General features: G+C 41.2%; 1 protein-coding gene across 2 annotated transcripts in view; it reads right to left on the bottom strand.

The window, feature by feature from the left end:
- The window catches only part of LOC122796674 (tRNA selenocysteine 1-associated protein 1-like), a 710,917-nt gene that overhangs the window by 215,374 nt on the left and 479,435 nt on the right, over positions 1-16,108 (bottom strand). Inside the window, exon 6 of one of the 2 annotated variants that reach the window (XM_044065349.1) lies at positions 15,605-15,653. The exons of the other annotated variant lie outside the window; for it this stretch is intronic. Within the exon in view, the coding sequence (XP_043921284.1) occupies positions 15,612-15,653 (42 nt within the window). The 3' untranslated portion in view covers positions 15,605-15,611. The remainder of the gene's footprint in view (positions 1-15,604; positions 15,654-16,108) is intronic. 2 annotated transcript variants of the gene reach the window in all.

Raw genomic sequence — 16,108 nt, 5'->3', positions numbered from 1 at the left:
CTCCGAGCTCTTTAAGGAGATCCCCCTGAAGCCTGGTAAAATGGCATAAGTAGTTCAGTGACCTCATAGAAAAAGTCACTGAAGCAAACATTCGCTTCCCATATCTGTCCATGGACCTAGACTCCTTGTTAGGAGGATGGACAGACGAAGAAGTTTCCGCTAACTCCTTTTTTGTGGCTGCTGCTACCACCATGGCATCCACAGGAACACCTTTGGTAAGGAACTGCTTATCATGGGGTGCAGTGATAAACTTTCCAGGTCTCCTTGGGGTTGGTTCTACTGTATCCGGGGCTGACAAAGCCTTTCGAGCCACCACTGACATAAGTGGATCAAAAGGCGGAGAAACCCAGGAGGTGGAAGGTCGGGAACCGAACGCATCCAGGAATACAGACTCATCCTCAGTAGGGGCTACAGGGGTTCCAGTTCCCCCTCTGCTTAAGCATTTTGAGGATGTCCGAAAAAGAAACATCTTCAGAGGGGGATCTTGGGGACCCTTCCCAGTCATCTAAGTCTGTATCAGAAGTGACAGACTCAGGGGAGTCAATGTGCTTCCCCTTGCATTTCTTCTTACGAGGGGGCTCCTCTGAATGATCAGAGGAGGCCTCGGAAGAAGAGGAAACACCCAATGGGGTGCCAGTTCCCCACGCTTGGGGTCTGGAGGAGGAGCAGAGGTTGGCACAGGCACTACAGGGGGCGGAGCCGACGGGGCCGATAGTGGAGCTGACTCAGTGGCCAGCACACTCCTCTTGACATTGAAGGCGTTCCTACCACGATGCAGAGAAGGCTCCGGTTTCGAGGAAATCGGAATCCTTCTCCGCACAGAGGGAGACGGCTCCACGGCAGATGTAGGAGCCAAGCTCACCTGCGCCGAAGCTCTGAGAGGGAGAACGGGGTCGGACAAGGGTCTGATGCCACTCGCCCCCTCGGAGCCGACGAGGGAGTCCCGGCGCCCAGATCGCTCGACGGACAGCACCATCGAGGGAATCGGAGCCGACGACGGAACCGAAGGAGAAAGAGTTATCGGAGCTGACGGTTCCACTACTTGAACCCCAACGAACTCCGGCTCCGAGCTCAATGGAGTCGGAGGAGGAACATCAATAGAATGGACGGAGCCGACACCTGTTGAGGAGGGCTGGACAACATCTTGGCAAGTGCCTGCGACTTAAGCAACCTACTGACCACTCTCTCCACGTCGTGATCAGAGAGCCTAGAGGATCGAGAGGAGTGAGAAGATCTGTGATGCGCTCACTCTGAAGCAGGGGAGACCGAGGAGACGAATGAATCGATTCCAGAGAGGGGGACCTCAGCCTCTTGTGGCTCCATGATGGCTCCAAAGTTTCTGATGGAGCCGACGAGGAGATAAGTCTCATCGGTTCCGGCCAGAACCGAAGTAGCAGGTAGAGTCTGAACCAAAGACGGCTCCACACTTGGAGCACACAATTTGGAAGATTTTGGGGATTTCACAGGCTGTGTCTTGGCCGGTGAATCCTGGGGTTTTAAAAGACCCCCTAAGAATAAGCAGAACTCTTGGACTAAATGCATGGCAGATAGAACAAGAGTCCTGCAGGTGCACAGTGCCGAAGCAATAGAAGCAAGAAGTGTGCCCATCTGTCAGAGACATTTTCGGACAGCATGAGTCACACTTCTTGAACTCAGACACCTTGGATTCTTTAGACATCCTGAAACCAAAAAGACAACAATAGCTAATAATCAGTATACAGTTTACAGAAAAAACACAGACAGCACAGTATAATACAGACTAAAGTTTTTTTTTTTTTTTTTGGAAGCCTCTAACTCAAACGGCTGGCCTAACAAGAAGGTAAAAGGAAAGCCTCTAACCTAAACGGCTAACTTGACAAGAAAAGGATAAGGAGGGGGAGAACTCTCTAATTAAAACGAGTTCTAAGGGGGGGGGAACTACAAAAATACACTTAACTACTACAAGTATAAAACTAAGAGTTAACAATACCTACTAAGAAAAAAGACTTTCTCAGAAAGAAGGTTCTATAAGAAAGTCAATACAAGCTTGAGCCAGAAAAACGACACCTCGCAGCTGAAGCGGCAAATGAGATCTGGGTAGCTAGCGCTAGGCATCATGGGATAAGGGGTAGCCTCGAGCCAGTAAACCGCTCTCGAGCTATAGAAGATGGCCGAGTCGGAGACAAGGATCGGCTCCAATCCCAACTAGCAAGAATGAAGGCGAGACAGACAACTTAACATCTATTTTTCCAGAGTTCCAGGCAAGATTTATGGTCTCTAAGAAGGAGATTCGCCACTATGCCCCAGGATTCCCACTCCTCATTTCTGGATACACTGGAAAATATTAGGGTACAACCTAACACCCTAATAATGAGCAATTTCAACTACTCCACCATTAACTGGGAAAAATACTCATGTACCAACTTTTTTGCTCAATGTTTCCTGGAATTCATAAATTCCAACGCCGTAGATCAACTTATCCACATCCACACCCCCACCAGGGGCAGCTATATCCTAGACCTGGTCATTCCCAACATGGGCAACCGGTGTTCCACACCATAGGTCAATTCCTCGTTGGTCAGATCCGACCACAAGCTAATCACCCTAGACATCCACATCCTGCCCCCACCCCCCATTAGGGAAACCAGCGTAAAAAATGTCTCCAAAACCAACTTCATGCTTCTTAAGACTGAAGTGGCAAACGTCATGACAGCCAAGCAGACGGACAATAGAGATACAACTGCTGAATCCTACACAAATGCACTTTATAAGCACTTACACGAGTGCATGGATCATGCAATCCCTAACAGAACCAAGATGCTATCCTCCAAAAAAAGGAAGCGAATCTGGTGGTCCCCTGCTATAAACAAACTCTACAACAGAAGAAAAAAACTGTTGCAAAAGAGAGTAAAATCCCATGATTGGAGGAACTCCCTGGTCAGCCTCTCTAAGAAGCAGAGATCCCTCATAAAATCCTCCAAAGCTAGCTATGAAAACAAAATCGCCACTGATTCTAAAGACAACCACAAAGCATTCTATAGCTATGTCAAGAATCTCAATGGCAACACTCAGATCTGCTCTGAGTTACAGCACAATGGCACTAAATATACAGAACTAAATGATATTGCCAACATCCTGGCAGATAGGTTCAGTGCTAACTTTACCCCCCCCCCCTCACCCCCTAAAGGGCCCATCTCTATACCAGAAAAATGCAAAGTTCCTGTAATCAAGGCTGCACAGGTGAAAACCACACTCTCCAAATCCAAGAACACAGCATCCATGGGACCTGACAACATCCCAGGCTGCGTTCTACACAAACTACAGAACGAACTGGCACCCCACCTAAGTATCATGTTCAATCATAGCCTCACCTCAGGCTTTGTGCCCACTGAATGGCGCACAGCGACTGTTCTCACTCCACAACAGGGGAGCCTCCATAGACCCCGGGAACTACCTCCCCATTAGCCTGACGAGCCTGGTCTGCAAGGCTATGGAACGTATCATCATGGAACTTATAAACAATGACATTGGTAATCTCCAAACTCTGGACCTCACCCTGTTCGGGTTTGTAAAAGGCAGATCATGTCTCCTAAACCTGACAGACTTCTTTGAAGCAGTCTCCAAAGCCGTAGATGAGGGTAAGGTGGTTCACACAGCTTATCTAGATCTCGCCAAGGCTTTCGACACCATCCTCCACTCTGGAATTATAGATAAACTTACTAAACGAGGTATAAATCCCTAAGTCACAAGATGGGTTGCCAACTGGCTCACTGACAGAACTCACACTGTGAAAGTAGCAGACTCCAAATCTGACTTCAGACCAGTGACAAGTGGAGTGCCACAGGGTTCAGTCCTGGGTCCTCTCCCGTTTGGTATCTACTTCTCTGAAGTACAGGCTAACACAGAAGGTCTTTGGCTAATGAAGTTCACAGATGACTGCAAACTAGGAGCCATACATCCTACAAAAGGGCCTCATTGAGACAGGTGCCTTATGTCAAAGCCATGACTTCAAGCTCAATGCCAAAAAGTGCATTGTTATCCCTTTTGGTAAAGACTATGTACCCATGAACTACCACATAGGCGGTAGTCTACTTAACACTGAAAGTGTGATAAGAGACCTTGGGACACGGGTAGACAGTAGGTCTCTTCTTTGATAATCACATCCCCACAGTAGTCAGGAAATCATTTTACGTGGCACATCTCATCACAAAAGGTTTCTCATACAGGAAAAAAAAAGGTCACTGTTCCCCTCTGCTCTTCACTCATTAGACCCATTACAGAATACAGCACCCCTTTTGGTATGTACCTCACAAGACATCTACAACTGGAAAGGCTGCAGAAATACCTCACAAAGAGGATTACCTGCCTCAAACAGATGCCCTATGCAGACCGTCTCAAAAACCCCAGCTTTACTCCATAGCATATCACCTACTCAGAGGCGACCTCTGCCTAACATACAAAGCTATGTCAAACCCAGAGCTGTTGGACATGCTCCACTTAAAGAAATCCCAATCCCTCCGAGCTACACGCTCAAGGGACCTAAACCTTGTTACCACAATAAACAGAACATGCTGGAGGGATAGATTCCTGTCCCACAGACTTCCCATACTCTGGAACAAACTACCTATCTATATCAAACAAAGCTCCTCATTAGCACTCTTCAAGAAAAATCTTGATGATTGGATAGGAGATAGGAAATTCACCGCGGGGATCACTTCTGTGGCTCTGCTCGACATGGGCACAGGAAAATAATTTTCTTGGGTGGTGAAAGCCAGGGTACCTTTTTGGCTAGGCTTATATAGGCCCTAGGGCCAATAGCCTAGTACCTAACTATGACAGATCTAAGCAGATCTCTCTAAACTTTCTGCAAAATCTTGCTCTAGATTTGGCTCTAACCAACTGTCCTGCAGCTTATCAAAACTCTTTAAAGCATTTTATTCACTCAGTGTCCTCATGGATATCCTGTTAGGGCTTTTATAAGGTTGTAAAGGAGGAAAATATGATGGTCAGAAATAAAGGGAGAGAGCAGATGAGGGTAACACAAAGGAGGGTTGTGCAGGAGGTGGGAGAAAAAGGGTACTATGTTTTTAGTGGGGATAGACCCCTTATTTTTCCATTTTAACAGGTCACAGTTATGGAACAGTTAAGTTAAGGAATTATTTTTTTAACAAAACATAAAACACAGACAGGAACAATACTGTGGGCTGAAAGTGGGAGGGGAAGACAGCACATACAGATGTTAGACAAATAAAAGGAAGAGTCTGGAGGGCATCAAATACTCCCCTACTCTGACTGATCCTGGTAGGGTGACCAGGATGACATGAGGGTTGAGGCCTGTGGTGGCTTGATGATCAGAGCAGACCAGGATAAGAGTCTTGTACCCAGTGGAGGAGAAATTCAGACTCAGTGCCTCTCCCCTGACCTCTCAACCACAGCCTCAATCAGATCCTGAAGCCCATACTCCTGGCTTGATGGGTTTCCACAAGCCAAAGTGCCCCAGAAGTGAAGCCATCACCCCCACCCTGTGAAGTGGTCTCATGGTGGGTAGAAGGAGGTGGATTATAGGAAGTTACTAGAACAATTACCCTAGAGCCCTTACAAGCTTAGCCAAGTGCTACCCTTATTTCTATGATGCTCCCGCACCTGGGCAGCTTGTGGGCAAAATGCCCTGGGCATTTGTGGACCTGCAGAAAACACAGCATAAAAGGGAAAGAAATAAAAAAAAAAAAAATCAAAACAAAACAAGGGGGGGGGGGGGCATGCATACAACAAAAGTCCAAAAGGTGTTAAAATACCTTTATTTCAATAACAAACAAAAAATTGAGAGGAGTAATATTTTTATTTCTAAATTTAAAAAGGTTGGTACCCAATTGTATACCTTGCCATTAATGACATAACTTGTAAGTACTGACAAATATTGGTTTAGGCTGATGCATGTTTACACTTGTATTACTGCAGTTACTTTAATAAGAGTGAATAATTGCATTAATTTCGGCGATATTGTAGTTGAGGGCCTCACCAGTTCGTTTCTCGCAGAAGTGGGCATGTCGCAAATTGAGTGACAACCCGGTCTGCATATTACTTGGGGTTTTCGACAACTGGCGATAAATTCTATATATTTTTTTAACATTTTAGGTCGATTAAAACTTGCCATTATACACAATATGTGCATATCAAAGTTCAGTCATGCTGCAACACCCTGTAATACTTGAGACTTAAAGACTAACCCCACAACTGAGTAAAAGAAAGTAGCAGTTACACATCCATACGATTGCGTGCTGTACTGACATCACATAACTGTTCAAAGTGTCAATATGAGACTTTGGTGACTGTTTGACTATTAAAAGCACTGTGACAACGGAAACACTTTAGTTTAAATAAAAAGCTATTACATTGTATCAAATCAATAATTTAGCAGTTGGCAGTCCTCTAAGAAACTGAAATACCCCAAGGTCGAGAAAGTGTTTTTGTTTAAATGTCGTTCATGCATACCGGTAATTTACTTCAGTTTACTGTTATATTTACTGTCCTATTACAACGTCAAGTGCACTTTTTCTTCAGTTGTACATTCGGAGGGAATGCATATTCATGAATGACATATCACGGGGGAGGGGGGGTTTGCTACTGCGCAACTGGTGAGGCCCTCAACTACAATATCGCCTTAATTTCTACAATGAAATGCCATAATCCATCTGTAATTAAGTAGTGTAACAGTAAGTACTGAAAAGTACAGTAGCAAGGTCACATCTGTTTTTACTTCAAAAACGTTCATTAGTGACATACTCCATTACGTATAATTAAAAAAAAATCACAAATTGCAATGACTATTTTCACTAACTGCTTAGTAACCAAGTAATTGCAACAGCCTGATTAAGTTGAAATTTGTTTAATTATTCAGTTTCACTTTACTTTTATTTATATATACATGTATACACACACATTTTTATATATATACATATATATATATATATATATATATATATATATATAAAAAACAACAAATCCAAACTGCGAAAACTAACGTAAACGAAGAACTGTATTAATAAAACAACAAACTTCTTTCTTATAAACTAAAAGAAAGACAATCGAAGGCAAAACTGATGCCAAGCGCTTTCATTCTTTAATATCTAGAACTTCAGAACTGACAAAATTTATGTCAGATATAAGTAAGGTGCACAAGGTAGAGAGAGAGAGATGTAACCATGACAACAGCATATAATTTCTGAGAACACGGAGGAAAAAATTAGCCAGTCAGAATCTAGACATTTTGTACAGCTGTATATACATTAACAAATATTAGTATAAAATGGGAGTGGTCAGACTCCCCATCTCAATGGCTACGTTCGCTTTGAAGTAAAGGAGACCGAGGAGCCGAATGCTGACTCTAAGGAGGGGGACCACAGTCTCTTGTGGCTCCGCGACGGCTCTGAAGCCTCTGATGGAGCAGACGGGGAGATTGTCTTGTCGGTGCCAGCCGGAACGGACGTTGAAGGCAAATCCTGTGCCGAAGTCGGCTCCGAAGGTGGAGCCGACGGCTTAGAGGATTTAGAGGATTTCACTGGCTGTGGACTCTTGGCCGGTGAATCCTGGGGTTTTAACAGACCCCTAAGAATCAACTTATTCTTCCTCTCCCGCAGGACTCTTGGACTAAAGGCATGGCAAATAGAACAAGAGCCCTGCAGGTGCACAGTGCCTAAACAATAGACGCAAGAAGTGTGCCCATCTGTCAGAGACATTTTCTGACAGCATGAGTCACACTTCTTAAACCCAGAAACCTTAGCTTCCTTGGACATGCTGTACTGGAAAAAGGAAACCAACCAATTTAGCCGACAATAAGAACAACAATATTCAGTTCTACAAAAAAAGCACACCTACAAAAAAGGCACACAAGTACTATCTAGAAGGATATAGATAAAGGTGTTTTTTTTTTTTTTTTTTTAAAGATAATAGGATAGCCTCTAATTAAAACAGCTAACCTAGAAGAAAAAAACAGTATAAAAGACTCTCAAGTTAAACGGCTAACCAGGGGAAGGGGGGAGGGGTGGGGAGAACTCTCTAAGTTAAACGAGTTCTACAAAAAAGGGACACTATAGAACAAACAGTAAACTACAATAGTAACAACACTATCGCTAATAATAAAACAGAAAAATATACTAGAAGAGTTAAATTCTAGAGAGAATTTACACAAAATATTAATATACAAGCCTGAGCCAGAAAAATGACACCTCGCAGCTGAAGCGGCAAACAAGATCTGGGTAGCTATTGCTAGGCATTACGGGATAAGGGGTAGCCTCGAGCCAGTAAACAGCTCTCAAGCTATTGAAAATGGCGGAGTCGGAGCCAAGGATCGGCTCCGATCCCAACCAGCAAGAACGAAGGCGAGATAGACAACTTAACATCAATTGTATTAATTCACTAGGATACCACAACTAAGGCAAATATTTTATGTCATTAATGCCAAGGAGTACATGTATATGTGTCCTGTTTGAGACCGCTCAAAGTAAAGATCCTACAGTATTGAAATCAGGGGATTAGTGGGTAAAAGGATATGCTAAAACAAATATTTTCTACATCCGTTTTACAGTATTAATTATAACCTAATATGCATTGCAGCAGATTTACTGTCTCCACTGTGCTTTCATATCAAGGATTTTTCTAATTCTTTATTTTTCATTATATTGCCCACACCAGTCTCAACATTTACAATATATACAAATCCTCACAAATTAAGCTCATGTACAGTAAATCCTTCTCATCAGATGTTGTCCCTATGCCTACAGCCATAGAATTCTATTTTAGATAAGTATTTCTATTGCACAGTGTGTTTTGCACTTATCTATACCATAAGTTGAGTGCAAGGTGTTATGGGCACTATATTTCTCAAGAAAAGCTTAGAAAAAATATTTGAGAACTCAATGTGCCTGGCTACACTAGAGTCTGTTGAGCTTAATTTGTAGTCATACCTCTCAATCTCTTAGTGTAAGATATCTGGACAAAGCCTAAAGTAATGGGGGACAAAGGCCCAAAATTTGGGAAAAATTTTAAATATTACTCTTATAAATTCAAAAAGTTGCTAGAACAGGTTTTGCATTACCATGTGCTTTTCTGAAGGATATGAAGTTTGAAACTCAAATGTCTTTCACTTTTAGTTACCTTAACCCTCAATTATTTGCCTGAAAACCAAAAATTATAAAGAGCAGATAAAAAGATGACGTAAAAATCTAAACAGTTAAGAAGTTTGTACTTGGTAAAATTACAGTCTTTGCATTTCTACAGACAACACACATAATAGCTCTAACTTCAATTAATGCAAGAAAAATGTACTTCATTACACACTAAAGCCCTGACAAACACAAATATAAGTTCCTCATAAGGCCCATTAACTGAATTCTCCAATGACTAACGAGAAGCAACTTGGATGTCCACTTGTCACATAGCGATGGAATTGTGAGTTCTGTTGTCTATTTGTACATATACATTTCCTTTTTAAAAATAAGTCTTGAGTTATTTTACAGTGACCAATGTAATATTTACAACGGTTCAATAACATCTACAGACAACATCAGGCAGAATACCACCTTTATATATCAAAGGAGCTAGTCACCAAAACACATGAAATAATATTTCTGAAAACTACTGACACCACCCAAGTCAAAAGGTAAGAAAACAATTCTATCACCAGCAAGATACACACTTTGGTATAAAACTAATGGCAGCCTCCAGAACCATTCTTAAAATGGTTAGCAAATTAGTCGATATATGCACAACTTGTCCTGTTAATTCCACTGAACACTGCAGCCTGAAGATAAAATTCTAATAACCATTCAGTTACAGAACAATTCCATTTCAAAACACAAAAATTGCACTTGTAACCTTCTTCCTAACTCCCTGCAAGCATCATGCATAATTAGAGAAGAGTAACTTTTTCAGTGAATGAGAAACTCAGTATATGTACCTCCTTACTAAAGGTCAATTTGGGACTAAACACATTGGAATAGAAATCTAAGTTTCAGCAAGGCTAAATATTGCTTCCAATGCAGTAACACAATGGCCAAAATGACTACTAACTTGACCAAATCATCTCTCAATCTGGAAAATTAAAGGCTAAACTCAAACAAGGAGCATAATTTTTGTATTCTCACCTCGGACATTACTGAAAGCTGCTGACAGTGGATTATAACTAACGGCGGAAACCAGTGAGGAATACTCTTCATTCAAAAAATGGCAACCCAAGGCAGTAAAAGGTGACGTGACAGTAGCGAACGAGCAATGTGTTTTTTTCACTTAACTGCCTAAGTAGCCATGACCCTTTGGCAGTCACTAGAATAGTCTTGAAACACATTTTTACAAGTTGGGTTTAGTCACATGACAATATAGGAAGCCTGTCCCCTTTAACCACCAAGTACTAGTAAACAAATGTTCAGTACACAGCAGCCTATTACTGGTACGAATAGTTTTCTTTATATGGTTGCAGTCAAACTTTCACTGTGCATTCTTACATAATTTAAGTGAATCTTTAAGGAGGTATTTTTTAATCGCTGCTTGACATCACTCTTCAGCAAGAGTTAAAACACAGACTACTACCTGGCTGACAATTTATGAAGCGAAAGTCCCACTTCTTAATTTTGCTCTTCCTACAAGCCTTTTTTTTTCACTTGACTCACTTTTAATTGGAAAGAAAATTAAAAAAAAAAAAAAATGTGACTTACTTTACCTGCATCACAGCAAATGGCAGCATTACATAATTGCCTGCACTGAGACAGAGTCAAATGTTGACAGACAGTATTTCATTCGAAATGCCAGTATATTTAAAATGTTAATTAGCATTTGTGTCCATTAAATGTGAACAATCCATCATTCTGTTCATTCGTTACTTGACTCTGCTGTTTCAACTTAAACACGCTGTTGTATAAACACAGAGTACAGTAGTATACACCCCCCTCCAGCCATCAGCCAAATTCCAACAGGTCTGTTCATGAAGCTGATGTCATTGCATGCGCCCCTGCACATGGTGATGTCAGCAAAAATTTGCCCAGACAAAAAAAATTAAAAGAACGAGAAATTCAGAAATTAAAGAGGCCACTCGGGAATTCGTGGCACCCCATTATTTTGACTTCAAAACCGGTAAATACAGAGGAATTCAGTGCAGTTGAGAGGTTTGAGACCAGGTAGTCAGCTCTCCTCCGATAGTGGGCCCCCCTGCTGTACTCAACTTCTTCAGCAACTGCCGGAGAAAGTGGATGACTGATCTTCAACATCTGTGAAGTGTTCTTTAAAGGATTACAATATTTAACACTGCTAACAGATTTCCTAATACAGCTTAAGGTATGCAAAAAAACACCTTCTCCTTTTCATTCTGTATTTTGTCATGTATGTTCCATTCGCTTTGTTAGGAAATGCAGCATGTCACTCTGTACATGTCTGCAAAGTAAAGAAACAGTTAAGTGAAAATTCAAGTTCAGAACCATCTACCCTGCAAAAAAGAAACGTCAAATATGCCTTTGGTGAAATAAGGGAATGCTATCCAACTGAAAATTAACTGTTGAAGGCAGCACTGAATATTTCTGAGCTGATACATTCAGAAGCACCAAATACCTTTGATGGGGGGGGGGGTTCACAGATGTATCGATTTATTAATTAAAATTCTGCAACCTCAGCAGGTAGTTAATTTCATGAGGGATAGAGTTTTGTAGGTATTGTTTTGACAGTAAACACATTTCAAGAGAAAGGTCTAAGTTGCAAGAACTTATTATCATTAATGTTCACCTTCTCATATGTGGCTCTAGCATTGCCACCAGTCACATGAGATTGCAATGATGTTTTCATTACTATGTTTTAATTCATTAACCAGGGCCAAAGCAACAGTTTGCATTAATGCAGAACTAATCACTTCCTCCACAATCCCTTTCTGTTTGAGGTGCATACAGCATTTGTATGTATAATCTGCAGAACTCAAGGAAAGTTCTGGAAATCCACAATATTTTATCAACGGCATTTCACATCTATTATACAAGTAATGCATTTTAAAATACAATTCTGACTAAAAATTTCACCAGACAAAACTGAGTTATGAACATGTTAACCCAGCACAAGCAACAGTATCAACAGAATAAAATACTCTTACTGAATGAATTGCAACATCCACAGCCCCTTTTTCCCATTTTTGCACATGGAGTCTTGGAGTCGGGGTGTCACTTCAACAGTGAATCATCTAAAGCAAAGATTTACACAGACGGGTGGATAGCTCTTCCGCAGTAGTTCTTTCACACCACACACTTGCGTACACTCACAGACAGACGCACCCACCTATGGGCAGTTTAGTCTGTCCAATCCACCTACTGCATGTCTCCGGAATGTGGGAGGAAACCCCATGCGAACACAGGAAGGACATGCAAACTATGCACAGAAGGTTATCCTATCAGAGAATCGAACCAGGGAACCTCTTGCTTTGTGGTGAGAACACTATCCACCTATTATATAATTTTTCTACCTTCTTTAAGCCATGAAGAACCAAGAGTGCATAATATATATATATATATATATATATATATATATATATATATATATACATACATACAAAATATACAAAATACATAACTATATAGGTATACATGCACACAGATCTCATATATTATTTGAATAGAAAGAAAATGATTTACTCTAGGACACTGGCTTTCTCTCCTCTACTTCCAAAACCCATCTCGTCAGCTGGTTACTCCTCCACCTCTGCAGGTAATCTTACCTGTGATGACACTGCTCAACTGAGTGGGGAATCACAGTCATCAATATGACGTGATTATCCATCTCCTTCCAAATGTCTATTTTCCCATGTTCTGTTTGACAGAGCCTCATCCAATTTCTGCAGGTACGACTCCTGTAGCAGGTAAAGGAGTACACTGGTTTCTTCTAAAGACCAGTTTGGGTCATGGTCCTGGGTTTTCATGGATTGCATTTCCCTAGGTCCAGGTTCAAAATAAGATGTAGAGGTATGACACAGACTACTAGGATGTGAAGCACATCCATAAGAGTGTGCCATCATTTTCCCTTGCTCTTTATGCCCCGCATGGGCCCACACTGGGCATAGAAAAGCATAAGAATGCATAGACTAAACAAATGTGCATCAGCAATGCACATTTAAACTGAGTTTCACATGGCAGTTATGTGGATGCATGAGCACAACACAGCTCATCCACGTAATACAAAGGCAGCTATATCAATTAAAGCACTTACACATACTCACATTGATGCAATTCATAGAGCAAAGTGCAGCTGTTTCATTTGCATAAGAATTTTGTCAACCTGACCAAACATTTGTCAGTCTTTTACAGCCTGACATTTTAAAAGCCGTTGAGCTCCATGTTTATGCGAAAGTTGAGGAAAAACACAAATTAAGTTAAAAGGATTACAAATCACACAGCATAAAATTACTAAAAATAAGGCAGTTAGCAGCAGACTTCAGTGAGACATCTTCAGGATTAGATTCTAACTTACTGGTAAGGCAGGAAATATTGCAACAGTTTTGTATGTTTACCTGCAAATATTTGGGACATGTAAGGTGCCATTTTCACTGCTGTCTTCATTACTATTACATGTCTAAAGTGACTTACTACACAATGGTTTCTGGCAATGGAAATGTTCAGGATCACATAACAGGCAACTTTCTTGTAACAAAGGAATGAAATGCACAACTTCCTGTAATGGAGGAATGAAACACATGACACATTAATAATCACCAGACCACATCCTTCCAGGAAACCCATATAGGCCTACATTTCTCTGTGCACAGTCTCACAGAGACTACAAGAGATGAATGCATAACACAGACAGCAGTGTAAAGGAAAGAAAGATAAACCAAAAAACTCGTAACAAATGCTTCACTGTGCTTATGCTACTTTTTAATTACTGAATTAAAAGCACAACTCGGAATTGACTAAAATCACTCAGGTTCACAGGAAGGTGAAATTCTCTGCAAACACATTTTCTAGTTACAAAATACTGCAAGCAGAAGGGAGCAAGACAAAGAAGTGACAACTTCAGTACTGAGGAGAATCACATCCTCACGAATGCACTGACAATGTTTTGGAAAAAGGGACAAAAAAGGCAGAGTGCGCTAAGGCAGGGAATCAAGTAGTGACTGACAAATGCTGGCAGTGAACCACACCTTGGCACGATGTACAAAAAGAGCTAATGACATTATGGGATGTGCCAAGACAAAGGCTAGACAGAATGCAACTAACTGTGCCAGCACTGGTGGTAGCCCTTTTAACAGTCCAACTTTTAAAACAAGAAGAGGAGTATCTTCTCTGTAAAAAGGGCAATGACTTTGATGTACGTGAGGATGAATCAAGCAAGGTGGTGCTGTTGTCAGTACTTTAAGGCACCTTTAACATCCATAGGAAGGCAATGTAGATTAGTGTTTTCCTGTTTTTGCTAACTTCAGGCTAGTTGAACTTGACATGGTATCTGTGAACATGTAACTGTTACAGGTTTCCTCATCAGGTATTCATCAATATCAGGAGTAGCAAAAACTCTACAGATACTGCATGGTAAATGTAGACATACTTTTAAGAAAAAGTACATAATCTAAATGTCACAGATCACATTAACCACATCTTGGCACATTTCATCACAGAGTCAGCAGAAGAAACTTTCACATATTTTGCTGCATCACAGCAGGCTGATTGTGGCAGTAGAATGACTGGCGATGATGTCATAAATATTATTACCATGACACACCCTCCTAACAGTGGCACACAGCTACGACGTGTATTAGCAGGATTCATTACCCCATAGCAAGTGGATAACTCTGTATACAGTAACACATGCTCATACATACATCATACTAAGAAAATTACATTATAACAAAGGGGAAAGATGCACCTTGTGCACATCTTAAACTCCTTGTTGAGATGACTACTCTTCCAGAGGATAGAGGTATCAGTACCCACGGTTACACCTGCACAGAGGGGTGTCAGGAGAAGACATTTATATAGTTAGCTCCACAGATGTGCAAGGCCTTGTCTGCTCAGCTGTAGATGAGTTGTGACATAGTTCAGGTCCAGGCTACAGCCACTGAGAGTGAAATATAGATGATTAGAGCACTACAGGGTATATGTGAGGAAATTCACCAGTACACAGGAATTGTGGAGGCCAGTGGCAATGCCGTGATGATCCTTATGCGCAGGATGGTTGTACACAAGGCATCCATGTTAGCCGCCATACTCACACTAGTAAGGATTACTAGACATACACTGAAAACACAGGTGGACATGGACGAGAGAGTGACAGTTTGCAAAATGAATAAGCCAGACATCATATTTATCCTAAGAAAATGCTGACATTTATGTAGATTCTAAGAAGGCAGCAGTCAAGCCTCATTAGACTTCTGCAACACACGGTAGAATCTCTCACTGAAGGTTTAGATCCTGCAGCACAACTAGGTCAATATCAGGAAGATCCCCTGCATCCAGTAGATCTTGTCATCAGATCAGCTTAGTGACAAGATCACATGCCAGCACTTGCTCGTCATCTCTGGAATCCTCACACAAACTATCTTTAAGGGACGCTATATATGGCACCTTCCAAATTTAAAATTTTGATTATCAGTAACACAGAACTTACTCACCAAGAAGTCACTTTGTACACAGTACAAAATGTGAAGTTACTCCTTGTACCTGAAAGAAAGGAAACAGACAACAGCAGGCAATAAAAGCAACAGCAATGTCATATTTCATTACTGAAAACCAACATCTTTCCTTCAGCAGTTAAATACAATTTCAGTAAATAACACTGCAGTGAAACACTATTTAAGTACTGCCCTGAACATCTTTCATAACGCCTTTTCTACATGTCAGTATAACTAGTATTTTGGGCACTGAATACGGCACAAATGATGATGGTCAATACCTTCTGAAAACAAGTCTTGTGCATGATATGAGAAATATCTGGTGTACAGTGTAGGTTGACCATGCTCCACTCAGTATAGCCCACAGTTAACACTAAATGCTTCAAGTATTATCTTTGTAACATCTCACTATTGTGTAATAAATTTCATGGTAATAATTGTGGACTAGATATTTCCTCTTCACCTGTACAGTCACCCATTGTGCCACAGTGATTCTCATGCCAC

Source organism: Protopterus annectens, chromosome 3.part0 (genome assembly GCF_019279795.1).
Source record: "Protopterus annectens isolate FY-2018-M chromosome 3.part0, PAN1.0, whole genome shotgun sequence".
Lineage (NCBI taxonomy): Eukaryota > Metazoa > Chordata > Ceratodontiformes > Protopteridae > Protopterus > Protopterus annectens.
The sequence above is the reverse complement of the archived record's forward strand: the minus strand, read 5'-3'. Positions and strand labels throughout refer to the sequence as shown.